Source organism: Mustela nigripes, chromosome 14 (assembly GCF_022355385.1).
Source record: "Mustela nigripes isolate SB6536 chromosome 14, MUSNIG.SB6536, whole genome shotgun sequence".
Classification (NCBI taxonomy): Eukaryota; Metazoa; Chordata; class Mammalia; order Carnivora; family Mustelidae; genus Mustela; species Mustela nigripes.
The window spans coordinates 15,068,673-15,081,502 of record NC_081570.1 but is presented as its reverse complement, the minus strand read 5'-3'; the positions used below and the strand labels follow the sequence as shown (position 1 = coordinate 15,081,502).

The window sequence follows — 12,830 nt, the reverse complement described above, 5'->3', positions numbered from 1 at the left end:
GCCTTTGGCTCTGGTCATGATCTTGGGGGTCCTGAGATTGATCCCCAGGTCATCTCAGTGTCCTGGGATGGAGGCCCACATCCACAGCAGGCTCCCTGCCCACCAGGGAGTCTGCTTTTCTCTTATCCTCTGCCCCTCCCCCCTGCTCATGATCTTTCTCTCTCTAATAAATAAAAAATCTTTTTAAAAAAATAAATTCTGCCTCCTGCCAATTAATGTATGGAGCCATGATTATTTAAATATAAATATGATGTTTTTGATTTCTATCTTCCCATGGCTTCAGTACCCCACAACGCATCTCTTTGAGGCTCACCTGGGGGAGACAAAGTGACTGTCTAAGCTCTTGGAGAAAATGTCTTTTCTGTTTCACTCCACTCATCACTGGCCTTCCCCTTCATACCAGAAAAATTATCGAGTGGACAAATGTTTCTACCATCAGGGTCCCTTCTATACTCTTTTTTTTTTTAAAGAACTTTTTATTTTTTTTTAAGATTTTATTTATTTATTTGACAGAGAGATCACAGTAGGAGAGAGGAAGGGAAGAGATCACAGAGAGAGAGGAAGGGAAGCAGGCCCCCTGCTGAGCAGAGAGCCCGATGTGGGACTCGATCCCAGGACCCTGAGATCATGACCTGGGCCGAAGGCAGCGGCTTAACCCACTGAGCCACCCAGGCGCCCGTATACTCTTTTTTTTTAATAAGTTTTATTTATGTATGTCATCTCTGCATCCAACGTGGGGCTTGAACTCACAACCCCGTGGATCGCATGCTCTTCTGACTGAGCCTGCCAGGCACCCCCTTCTACACTCTTGAAAAATTATTGGAGCCCAAAGAGTCTCTATGTGTATGGAGGTTATATTAATTTAATGTAAATTTTATGAAAAATGACTTTTTTAAAAAAAGCCTTTTAGTGAAAAAAGCATCACTTGACTATTTGCATGTTTCTTTACTATCTGGCTTAATAGAAGACAGCTGGATTTTCATATCTGCCTCTGTGTTTAATCTATTGCAATATATTGTTTTGAAATAGATAAGGAAAATCTGGGGGCTCCTGTGTGGCTCAATCGGTTAAGCATCTGACTTTTGATTTCGGTTCAGGTCTCCAGCTCGAGCCCCTCATCAGGCTCCACGCTAGGTGTGCAACCTGCTTAAGATTCTCTCTCAGGGATGTGTGGGTGGCTCAGTCGGTTAAGCATCCAACTCTTGATTTCGGCTCAGGTTGTGATCTCAGGGTCGAGGGACTGAGCCCCCTGTTGGGCTCCGTGCTCAGCGGGCAGTCCCCTTGAGATTCTCTCTCTCCATCAGCCCCTCTCCATGCTCACACGCACTCAATCTTTCTCTTTGTCTAAAATAATAAATCTTGGGGTGCCTGGGTAGCTCAGTGGATTAAAGCCTCTGTCTTCGGCTCAGGTCATGATCCCAGGGTCCTGGGATCGAGCCCTGCATCGGGCTCTCTGCGCGGCAGGGAGCCTGCTTCCCTTCCTTTCTCTCTGCCTGCCTTTCTGCCTACTTGTGATATCTGTCAAATGAATAAAATAAAATATTTAAAGAATTAAAATAAAAAATTAAAATTAAAATAAAAAAATAATAAATCTTTTAAAAAAAGATTCCCTCTTCCTTTCCCTCTGCCCCTCCCCACCAGAGAAAATCTAGTCTCATGCAGATATGAAGTTGGGAAAGGGAGAGATGCTTTAGTAGCCTTTTCTGTTACTTGTGCTCATCCTTCATTGATAACTACACCAAAACTCAGCAAGTAGTGATTTTTTTTTAAGATTTTATTTATTTATTTGACACAGAGCGAGTGAGAGAGAGATCACAAGTAGGCAGAGAGGCAGGCAGAGAGAGAGGAGAAGCAGGTTCCCTGCTGAGCAGAAAGCGTGATGCAGGGCTCGATCCTAGGACCCTGAGATCATAACCTGAGCCGAAGGCAGAGGCCTTAACCCACTGAGCCACCCAGGTACCCCATAAGTAGTGATTTCTTAATGGTCAGTTGCACCATGGAGTCTGAACGCATAGCCATGAACTCTTCCTGCTCTGTCGCACCGAAGTCCGTCAGTCTGTCTTGCACCTTGAATGGGTCTTTTATTCAGCCATGATTTGGAACATTATACATTGTCATTTGGGACAAGGCTTGCTGACTTTTATATACTTCTGGAGAGTGGCACTTTCATTATACCATATCCAAGAAAATCCACCTTTGTTCTTACCGCTGCTGACCTCCTGAAAGACGTCTTTAGCAACTGATGAATTATTGAACTCCACATCTGAAACAAATGTTGTACTATATGTTGGCTCATTGAATTTAAATTAAAAAAAAAAAAAAAGAGGGGCGCCTGGGTGGCTCAGTGGGTTAGGCCACTGCCTGCGGCTCGGGTCATGATCTCAGGGTCCTGGGATTGAGTCCCGCATCGGGCTCTCTGCTCAGCAGGGAGTCAGCTTCCCTCTCTCTCTCTCTGCCTGCCTCTGCCTACTTGTGATCTCTCTCTGTCAAATAAATAAATAAAATCTTTTAAAAAAAAAAAAAGAGAGAGAGAGAGAAAAGTTGGGCACCTGGGTGGCTCAGTTGGTTAAGTAACTGGCTTTGGCTCAGGTCATGATCCTGAAGTCCTGGGATTGAGTCCCGGATGGGGGTGGGGGGCTCCTAGCTCCATGGGGAGTTTGCTTCTCCTGCTGACCTCTCTCCTCTCATGCTCTCTCTCTCTCTCTCTCTGTCAAATAAATAAACAAAATCTTTTAAAAAAGAAAGAAAGAAAAGTCTTTCAGTGTCTGGAAGCTCTCTAGTTTATGGTGACCAATATAAGTTCTTGTAATTAATTTTACTAATTCATTTATGAATTAATTAATTAATTTTCCTTAAAACTTAAGTTTTTTTAGTTTTTAAAATTTTTTAAAAGATTTTATTTATATATGTGAGAAAGACAGAGAAAGCACAAACAGGGGGAGGGACAGAGGGAGAAGGAGAAGCAGGCTTCCCACTGAGCAGGGAGCCCAAAGCTGGGGCTCCATCCCAGGACCCTGAGTTCATTACCTGAGCCAAAGTCAGACATTTAACTGACTGAGTCACCCAAGTGCCTGTAATTTTCAAATTTCTTTTAAAAATTTTTTATTCTTATTTTTTTAAGTAAATTCTGTGCCCAGTGTGGGCTTGAACTCACAACCCAGAGACCAAGACTCGCATGCTCCACGAACTGAGCCAGTCAGATGTCCCCAAAGTTTTTTTAAACCTTGAATTTTTATCACTGACAACAGATGACATCAGTGGTTACTCTTGAGGTGATAAGCTCACTTCATTTTCAAGATGTCTGCCGGGTGCCAGACATCTGCCGCGCACCCTCACCAGCACCAACGGGGTCCCATGAGAAAAACACAAGCACTTATGCAGACTTCCCATCTGGTCGCACCGACTATCGAGACACTTCTACTCAAGGATCTAGATTTAATGACATTAAGTAATCGTGGGGCGCCTGGCTGGCTCCGTCAGTGGAGAACATGACTCTTGATCTTGGGATCATGAGTTCGAGCCCCATGTTGGGTGTGGAGATGACTTAAATAAATAAAAGTTAAAAGAACATGAAGTACTTGTGCTGCTTCATCAGCGATGCTCCTCAGTGAGATGGGCTTGTTTTTCCTGGTGAGGAAGGCAGGGACCAGCAGAACAACTGGGGCCGCCACCTTGATTCATACACGGGCTCTGGGAGCTCCACCGCCATTGCTTTTCCACTGTCAGGGCAAACGTCACCACGGTGGAAAAGATACCTCATGTCTTAGTATTATTATAGAAGATAATAAGATCGTTTTGGCCTCACGGACCCCCTGAAAGGGACTTGGGGGCCCTGTCCAGGTGCCCACAGTCCACACTTTGAGAACCGCTTGCAGCAGTGGCCCTTACGTTACATAACGGTCCATTTGGCTGTCCATAAGTGCCTTGCTGTTCCACTTTGTGGACCTTGGATTCAGCGGATCCCTTTCTTTGCAGACACGTGGGTGTTCTCTGGTATTCCCCCCAAAACACCACTGCTAAAGATGTCCTTGTCCTTCCGTGCCTTGGGCCTGGGGTTCAGGCCCTTGCCACCTGCCGGATGGGCGGACCCCACCTGCCTCCCCACCAGCCGGGCCTGGGTTTCACGCGTGTTTGCCTGCAGGTGGAGCATGACCCCGCCCATGGTGAACGCCTACTACTCGCCCACCAAGAATGAGATCGTGTTTCCTGCCGGGATCCTGCAGGCGCCCTTCTACACCCGCTCCTCGCCCAAGTAGGATGCTTGTGGTGCTCCCACCCCGTCCCCCTCCCCCGCCCCTCCGTGGACACCCAGCCCAGCCCCAGGGCCCGCAGCTAACCACATGAGCCAGCTGGTCTCCCTGAGGGCTTTTTGTCCCACTAGCCCAGGGAGCTTGGGACGCTCAGAGATGTCGCAGAGAGAACCACATCCTCACTCCCCGCACTTCCCTCTGGGGTCTCCAGGGCCCAGAAGCCCCTGCGCAGCTTGGGAGCTTGGGGGCTTGCGGTGAAGTCGGGTGCCCTATCTAGGGGCATGCCCCTCTAGCAGTGTTTTAGGGTCGTCGCAGCTGGGGATGGGTGGAAAGTGTGAGAAAGTGTGGGTTTGAATCCCGGGACTGCTCTTCGCTGACTTCACGACACTTGGACAAAGTGACTGAACTGTTCGCAGCGCCGTTTGCTTATCTCTACAGTGGGTCACTGATGCCAAGCTCTTTTGAGGGGACCAAGAGGACAGTGAAGTTCGGTGGAGTGTCTTGCACAGTGCTTGGCCTCCAGGGTGTACAGGCCGACCACAGCCCATTTGCCCAGCCTCTGATTAGCCTCCAGGGTCTGGCTGGAGGCTCAGGTTGCGGCCACATCCCCATAGAGCCCCCGGGACCCTGCTGTCTCCAGACCCCAGAAGTGATGTCCCCTTGTGGGATCATCCTCACCTTTGTGTTCTCCTCCCCAGGGCCTTAAACTTCGGTGGCATTGGTGTTGTCGTGGGCCATGAGCTGACTCATGCTTTCGATGATCAAGGTACTGCTTCCTGGGGTCCCCTTCAGACGGGGCATGTTAGCTCCTGGCCCCACGGCCTCTGCTTTGCTCTCGTCACTTCCAGAGGTCTGGGGACAGATGGATTTGGCTTCAGTCCTGGCCCTGCCTCTGCCCACTGAAGTCCCAGGACAAGTCCTGTCCTTTCTCCAGGCCTCCTCATCCTTGTCTGTAAAATGGGCACGATGAGTGCAGCCTCGTGCTGATTGTGGGACTGTGTTAGACACACAGGGTTCCTGGACGGTGTCCCATACTCAGGTGTGGGTGTCAGTCGTCGGCAGGGAGCTCACATTACTTCGGCACTCCAGAGACTTCTCTGGGCCACCTGCCGTCAGAGGAGTTGAAGTCATTCGCCTCCTCACCAGAACATTCAGAATCCTCATTCCCTCCACCTTGGGGGGACTCCAAGGCCAAGAAGGAGGAGACGGGACCGTAGAGGCCATGGCTTGTCCTGTGAGCCCAGTGTGGCTGACTCCGTTTGCCCCTTCCTGGGTTCAGGGTCCAGAGGCCCTCAGCCGGCCTTGACAATGAATCCAGCTCCACCAAAACCATGAACGTGCTGACCCTTTGCCTGCATGACATTCATCCATCCTCTCTCCCCCACCCACCCCCCAGCTGCGCGGCTCATCCTCCCAGCCCCTCTGGCATCCAGACCGGCATCATCTCCCTGGTGCAGCTGGGTGCTGCTGCATAGATGGTGGGGGGGGGGGGCGGCGAGGGGGATGGGTAAGTGACTTTGCTTCTCACCAAGAGGAGAGGTGCAGTGAGCCCGGCCTCCTCCTCACCCTCTCCCCCTTGGCCTGACACTTCCCTCGGAACCCACAGGACGAGAGTATGACAAGGACGGGAACCTTCGGCCCTGGTGGAAGAACTCGTCCGTGGAGGCTTTCAAGCAGCAGACGGAGTGCATGGTGGAGCAGTACGGCAACTACAGCGTGAACGGGGAGCCGGTGAACGGCCGGCACACGCTGGGGGAGAACATCGCCGACAATGGGGGGCTCAAGGCAGCCTATCGGGTAAGAGCACACGGCCCGGCCCGGGCCTGGGCCTGCGCAGTGGCCTGCTCGGGAAAGGGCTTTACGGACAAGCTGGGACCAGCTGCAGTGGCTACGGGACCTGTTTGCTCATCTGCGAAACGGGGGGTAGTGGGGACCGACGGAGAGGTTTGCAGAAGTCCCTCCCATGGAGCGTGGCACGCAGAGGGTTTTCCAGGCTTGAGTCCAGCCCGACAGACAGAGGAAAGGGCTTAGGCTGGAGTCACCTGACGACCAGCGGGTTCCTACCTTGGCAGGGATGGGCATCACTGAATCAGGCAGCAGTGGGCCCGGGAGGGGAGGGCTGGGGAGGGGAGGGACACTGGTCATGGAGCCAGTTCTGAGTTCTAGTCCTGGTGCTGGAGAAGGTCACTTAGCCTCCTTGAGCCGCTGCGAGCTTGGCTGTGAACACCCACTCCCTGTGTCCCTGGGCTGTCAGAAAGATGACACACAACTTGGGCACAGAGCTGGGGCAAGGGGGACACTCAGAAAGGTTAGCTGAGTTGGAAGGGAGAGAGAACGGAGCCCACGGGAGGAGAAGGCGGTGTCCATCTGAGCAAGACAGAGGCGCCTCCTTGCTGTGACAGGGAGAGCTTGGAAATGCCACTAGTTGAGGCCTTCTTACGTGCCAGGCTCTGCTCTGTACCCCACAACTTTACCGTTAGGTATTACAGCCCCCATTTGGCAGGTGAGGAAACTGAGGCCAGAAACACTGGGTCACCTGCCTGAAGCCATGAGTCGGTGAAACTGCACTGTGAACCTTCTAGCAACCACGGACTGTCTCGGGCAGTGGAGACTTTGTGCCAAAACAGACAGGGGTCCTGCTCTCACCAGCTCAGTTTGCATGGCGCTGAGGAAAGCCAGTACATACCCAGACAAATAAGGGAGATCATTTCAGGTACTGACAGGATGAAGAATATAAAGTAGGGCAAGGTAATACAGAACAAGAAGGTGGGGAGGTCAGTGTAGGCCTTCTGGAGGGGATAACGTTTGAATTGAAACCTGAGGAGGAAGAAGAGGCAGGGCAAGCTGGTCTTCCTGGCTTTGACCTGGCCAGACTGTGTCCACCTCCACTTGCTATTGGGCAGGGGTGAAGTGGAAGGAGGAGAGGTCGGAGGAGGGGCTGGGGCCAGAGCTCACCGGGCCTGCGTCGGCTGATCAAGGAACTTGGGTTTTGTTCTGTACAGTGGGAGCTGCCACAGGATGTTCAATAGAAGAATGATATGATCTGATTTATCCTTTAAATCCAGGGTCAGGGGGCGCCTGGGTGGCTCAGTGGGTTAAAGCCTCTGCTTTCGGCTCAGGTCATGATCCCAGGGTCCTGGGATCGAGCCCCGCATTGGGCTCTCTGCTCCCCAGGAAGCCTGCTTCCTCCTCTCTCTGCCTGCCTCTCTGCCTACTTGTGATCTCTGTCTGTCAAATAAATTAAAAAATAATAATAATAAATAAATAAATAATAAATCCAGGGTCAGCAGGGGCGCCTGGCTGGCTCAGTGGGGAAGAATGTGCGACTCTTCATCTTGGAGTCGTGAGTTCGAGCCCCACATGGGGTGTAGAGATTACTTAAATAAGTAAAACTTCAAAAAAAAAAAAAAAAAAAACCAACAGTCTGCAAACCGACAGACACCCTGTGGGCCAAATCCAGCCTTTAGCCTGGTTTTGTAAATAAAAATGTAGGGGGACCCCGCCAGGCCCACTGGGCTCCGTGCTCTCCACCGCTGTGTTCCCACTACAGGGCCAGCACAGAGGAGTTGCTCCGAGACTGCTTGGCCTTCAACGCTGGTAATATTTACTCTCTGGCCCTTCGAGGGAAGGTCTGCCAACTCCGGCTTTACAAGGATGACTTAAGATGTTGTGTCGGAGGGAACTGGAATTGAACCAGCTCGAGTCAAGGAGTCTAGTTAGCAAGCTGTTGTGAGATTGTCCAGGCAAGAGAAGGGTTGAAGCCACGGCAGGGGTGAGAAGTGGCCGGATTTAGGTGGTTTGGATAATTGGACGAGAAGCTCAGGGCGCCCGGCTGGCTCAATTGGAAGAGTGTGAGGCTCTTGATCTCCAGGTCATGAGTTCGAGCCCTGTGTTGAGTGTAGAGATTACTTAAAAATAAAATCTTTAAAAAAAAAAAAAAAAAGAGGGGCGCCTGGGTGGCTCAGTGCATTAAGCCTCTGCCTTCGGCTTGGGTCATGATCTCAGGGTCCTGGGACTGAGCCTCACATCAGGCTCTCTGCTTGGCCGGGAGCCTGCTCCCCCCGCCCCTCTCTCTGCCTGCCTCTCTGCCTACTTGTGATCTCTGTCTGTCAAATAAATAAATAAAATCTTAAAAAAAAAGAAAGAAAAGGAAAGAAAGAGAAGCTCAAAGAAAAACTCTGGGGTCAGGGCCAGAGGAACTAAGAGGTTGGTTGTGCCATTTACCGTGGTCAGAAAGCGTGTGCATGGGTGTGTGCGTGCACAGTGTAACCCCTTGTTCTGTCTGTGCCGTATTAAGTCTGGATGCATCTTAGAAGTCCAGCTGAAGCCGTGAATGTACAGAGTAGGCACCTGAGAGCCGTGGCCATGCAGATGGTGTTTAAAGCTCTTCGGAGTGAGTGCTGGTGTAGAAGGTCCCTCTTCCAGGCCAAGGGGGGCCCAGACTCACCCAAACGAGTCCCTGCCGCAACAGGGTTGAGCTTCTGAGACCTCCCACACTGCGCCCCTGTTGCTGCCCTGTTTGCTCCTGTGTCGTGGGAGCCCCTGAGCTTTGTTTTCTCTGCTCCCAGGCCTACCAGAACTGGGTGAAGAAGAATGGGGCTGAGCAGACGCTGCCTACCCTGGGCCTCACAAATAACCAGCTCTTCTTCCTGGGCTTTGCGCAGGTGAGTTCATTGTAGAGCATATGCCAAGCTCAGGCATGTTTCTGCCGTCTTACTGTTCCAGGAGCTCTGAGAGCCAAAGGGCAAGTTCCCCTCAATTGAGAACCTTCTAGCTCATTGGACTGTCCGTAGGGCATCTACTCTGTACGAAGGCGAGCTTCCTGCCGATAGAGAAATCCGATTAAGGGCCATGGAGACCGTGAAAAGTTTCCTGTGTCAGGTAGATGAGAGGCGAAGTGAGTGCTAAGGGCCCTCTGGTTCAGGGGTTCTAGAAATTTCCTAAACTCGAGATGCTCCAGGATGTCCCTTGAATTGGCATTCATGTGTCGTCTTCTGTTAGTGCCCAGAGCCACCAGGCCATTAGACAGTTTTTGTTCTGCCCAGGAAGTGAGTGACCTGGACTCAGTTCAAGGTTTTCAGACTGGTTTGGGGGCAGAACCCTTTATTCTCAGGAAACCTAATGCAGAAGCCCCCGACAGACAGAGGTGACCACAGTAGGGGATGCTGGGATGGGGGACATACCAGCCCCCAGTCTCTTCCCTACCCACCAAGTCCCCCGCGGGACTCCCAAGGGTCTCAGAACCAGGTGGGGGCTCCTTTCCCTGCTGTCCTGGATGGGGGCGGTCTGGTGGTCTGAGGGCCCCACGGTGACCCAGCTTCTCCCTTGTCGCCTCGTAAAGGTCTGGTGCTCTGTCCGCACGCCCGAGAGCTCCCACGAAGGCCTCATCACCGATCCTCACAGCCCCTCCCGCTTCCGGGTCATTGGCTCCGTCTCTAACTCCAGGGAGTTCTCAGAACACTTCCACTGCCCGCCCGGCTCCCCCATGAACCCTCAGCACAAGTGTGAGGTCTGGTGAGGGTGAACGCACCGCGAGCCAGGACCGACGATGGGCCCCAGGTGGAGCCCGGCAGGCCTCCTTGTCGTCCAGCGTCTGGGGTGTCGCCCCGCCCCCTGGCTGCCCAGGGGCCCCCTACCCCGCACTGGAGGGTTTCCAGCCGGAACTGAGCCTCTGATGCGGGTTCTCAACACAATCCGAGATTTGATCCCCTGTGAAGACCCTGTCATCCTAGGCACACGCGTCAGTTCTCACAGGCATTTGGGTGTCAGGCTGGTGGCTTACCGGGCCTGGGCCCCGCACCGACTCGGGCGGTGGGACACAGCGCCCCCTGCCCACATCCAGCGTCAGAAACACCACAAATACCACTGTGTCAAATGCTTTAAAGATATATTTTTGGGGAAACTATTTTTTAAACATGTGGAATACACTGGAAATCTTCAGGGAAATAATGCATTTAAAACACTTTTTTTTTTTTAAGGAAAGGATTGGTATATTTATTATATTCTGTTTTTCTAAATAACCTGTGGATAAGGGAAGCCCACTGATTGACCCCTTCCTTCCTCACTCGCTGTGGGGTCGGCTGGGGCAGCCATCCCCCCCCACTGAGCATGTCCCCAAGTAGTGAGCTGCCCCCGTTCTCGGCGTTTGCAATTTCAGCCTCTGTCAGCTGGTTTTGCGGTCACAGGGCATAAAGAGAGGAGGTGTGGAGGCCAGGAAGGGGCAGAGGCCAGCTCCCAGACACTGCCCCTCACAGCTGGCCTGCCTCTGTCCCCGGAGTCCAACAGTGGGAACCCCAACAAGGACGGTCTGATCCCCAAAGTCGCAGCACGAAATTGATGGCTGCGGCAGGGTGAGGCCAGCTTGTGGCCTTCAAACCCAGCCCCGGGGCACCCAAAACCCTGGACCTGGAGGGCAGGAGCCCTGAGAGACCTAGCCCTCCGTCAGATGCGCTCTGCCGTGCCGTAGTTGGCCTCTTTCTATCCCTCTCCTGGCCACTCCCTGTGTGGTGTGTACCCAGCAACCCTTCCTTCTCAGCAACTCCGGGGTCTGCCTTGCGGACCCTCTTCCCCAGGGCAAGAAGAAAAGGGAAGACCACTCCCCTGCCCTACAGGGCCCGGATCCTCCCTCTGGGCTCCGTCCTGCACCCCTGGCCTGGATTTGGCTCCCAGGACCACAGCCGGGCCCGCCTGCCCGCCCTCCATCTTCAGTGCCTTAGCTGAGGCTGCAGCCCAGGCTCCACGCCAAGGAGACAGCCGTCCGCCAGGTGCCCCTTTGCCTCCTCAGTGAAGCCTTCAAGTGTCCTAACTGTAACACAAGGCCGTACCCCTCCTCCCGCTGTCCACAGAGCGGCCTCACACGGCAGCCCGGGAGCTCTAGCCTGCAGGTCTGGGGCACCAAGGTCAGGAATCTGACGAACCCTTGAACTTGCCCTGAGCCCCCCCCCCCCCCCCCCCCTCAGCCTCTTCAGTTGGATCAAGACAATACTTGTAGCTAGACGGACTCCTCACTTGGAGGTGTTTTCAGCCAAGGAAGACTGTGAGGGAAAGGCTCCCCCAACACGGTCAGTCCAGCCTGTGGTGTCAGGAACCAGGAATGGCGTCCCTCTCCGAGGCCGCGGTTCAGGAGCTCCGTCTGGGGGAAGCAGGCCCCTGTGGCTGAGGCCAGAGCAGCCAGTCGTCTCCCGGCTCCCACGGTCTGGCCGTGCTCCCTCACGGCACTCGCCTCGGCCCGGCCACCAGAATCCTCCCTGCCTAAGACGACCAGCCACATCCGTGTCAGAACTGAGGCAGGATGGGCTCCAGATGAGGCCCCCGGTCCTCACCAGGCCTGGTAGCTCTTCAGAAGGAAGGAAGGACAGGAGCCAGAGGAGAAGCCAGCGTCAGGGGCTGGTGCACGCACCCCACCACACAGAGGTAGGCTTCCCCAGCCCTCTGCGCCCGCTTCCATCCTGCCTTCTCCATGGAACTCCCAGTCCTCAAGGCACCACAGCCTGGAGCCTCCGCACCAGAAGCAAGTGTCCCAGGCTGAGGGCTCAGCCGGAGGGGGTGCCCTAGGAACGACAGGGGGCCAGGGTAGAGGAGGGCTCAGGCCCAACAGAGATGGAAGCAGTGACCTGCCCCCACTGTCCCTACTCCTCCAGAGCTTAAAAAAGGCCAAGGGCATGGGCAGCTGTCCTCCGAAAGACACCCACCCCCCTCAGGCCCAGGGAGCCATAGGGCTGGCTTCTCTGCGGTTCCACGGAAGTGCGCTTTGGAGCTGGGAATCTCTGTTTGTATTATTATGTTCTGTGCTACTGTAGTTTTGGTGTGGCACTATCGTAACACAAATAAAATATTGTACCAAGTGGTGTGCGACTGTGTGTGTCCTCCCGGGGCCAGTGTGCGTCCTGTGTGGCTATGGGGGCTTGGGGAGCCCTGGCCAACACAGAGCACCCATCCTTGCCCATCAGCGGGGCTCACTGCTCCTCCTCCTCAGCTCCCCATTGCAGAGGCCTTGGACCCTGACAGATGCTGGAAGGTGATTCAGGGCCTGTGCCCATCGGGCCATTCCTCCTCCATCGGTATGATCACCCGAGCACTACCTTCTGGGGAGAATGAAGCGTGCCAGCTCCCAGCGTCCAGGGAGCATCCTGGTAAAAGACATTTTTCCATGATCTTGGAGCCAAGGTGTCAGCAGCAAGGGGTGGCCGGGCCTCCGATGCTTGGCAGGGCCAACAGGAGTATTCCTGTTGATTTCCAGGTGAATTCAAAGAGGTTCAAGGAAAAGTGTCTGATGTGCACTCATGCCTCCCCTTGGGTTTTGCATATACTCATCCTTCTGCCTAGAATGCTCTTCTCCAACTTCTCTGCCTGATAAACTCCTACCCGTCCTTCCATGCCCAGCATAGCATCACCTCTCCTAGGAAGCCCTTCCTGACCTCCAGATCGGGGCCATCACACAGGCTTCCCTCTCCTACCAGAGTACACTAGTGCCAGGCTACCGTAACGAAGTGCCACGAACGTGGTGACTCACACAACAAAAATTTATTGTCTCACAGTTCTGGACGCTAGAGTCCAAGATCAAGGTGTCGACCAAGTTGA

At 53.5% G+C, this 12,830-nt stretch overlaps 1 protein-coding gene across 4 annotated transcripts in view; it reads left to right on the top strand.

The window, feature by feature from the left end:
- Positions 1-12,097, top strand: part of ECE1 (endothelin converting enzyme 1) — a 115,598-nt gene extending 103,501 nt beyond the window's left edge. For all 4 annotated transcript variants that reach the window (XM_059376549.1, XM_059376547.1, XM_059376548.1 and 1 more), the window contains 5 exons: positions 4,142-4,252; positions 4,949-5,016; positions 5,857-6,047; positions 8,819-8,914; positions 9,592-12,097. In XM_059376549.1, the coding sequence (XP_059232532.1) occupies positions 4,142-4,252; positions 4,949-5,016; positions 5,857-6,047; positions 8,819-8,914; positions 9,592-9,768 (643 nt within the window). In that variant the 3' untranslated portion in view covers positions 9,769-12,097. The remainder of the gene's footprint in view (positions 1-4,141; positions 4,253-4,948; positions 5,017-5,856; positions 6,048-8,818; positions 8,915-9,591) is intronic.
- Positions 12,098-12,830: the final 733 nt, after the last annotated feature.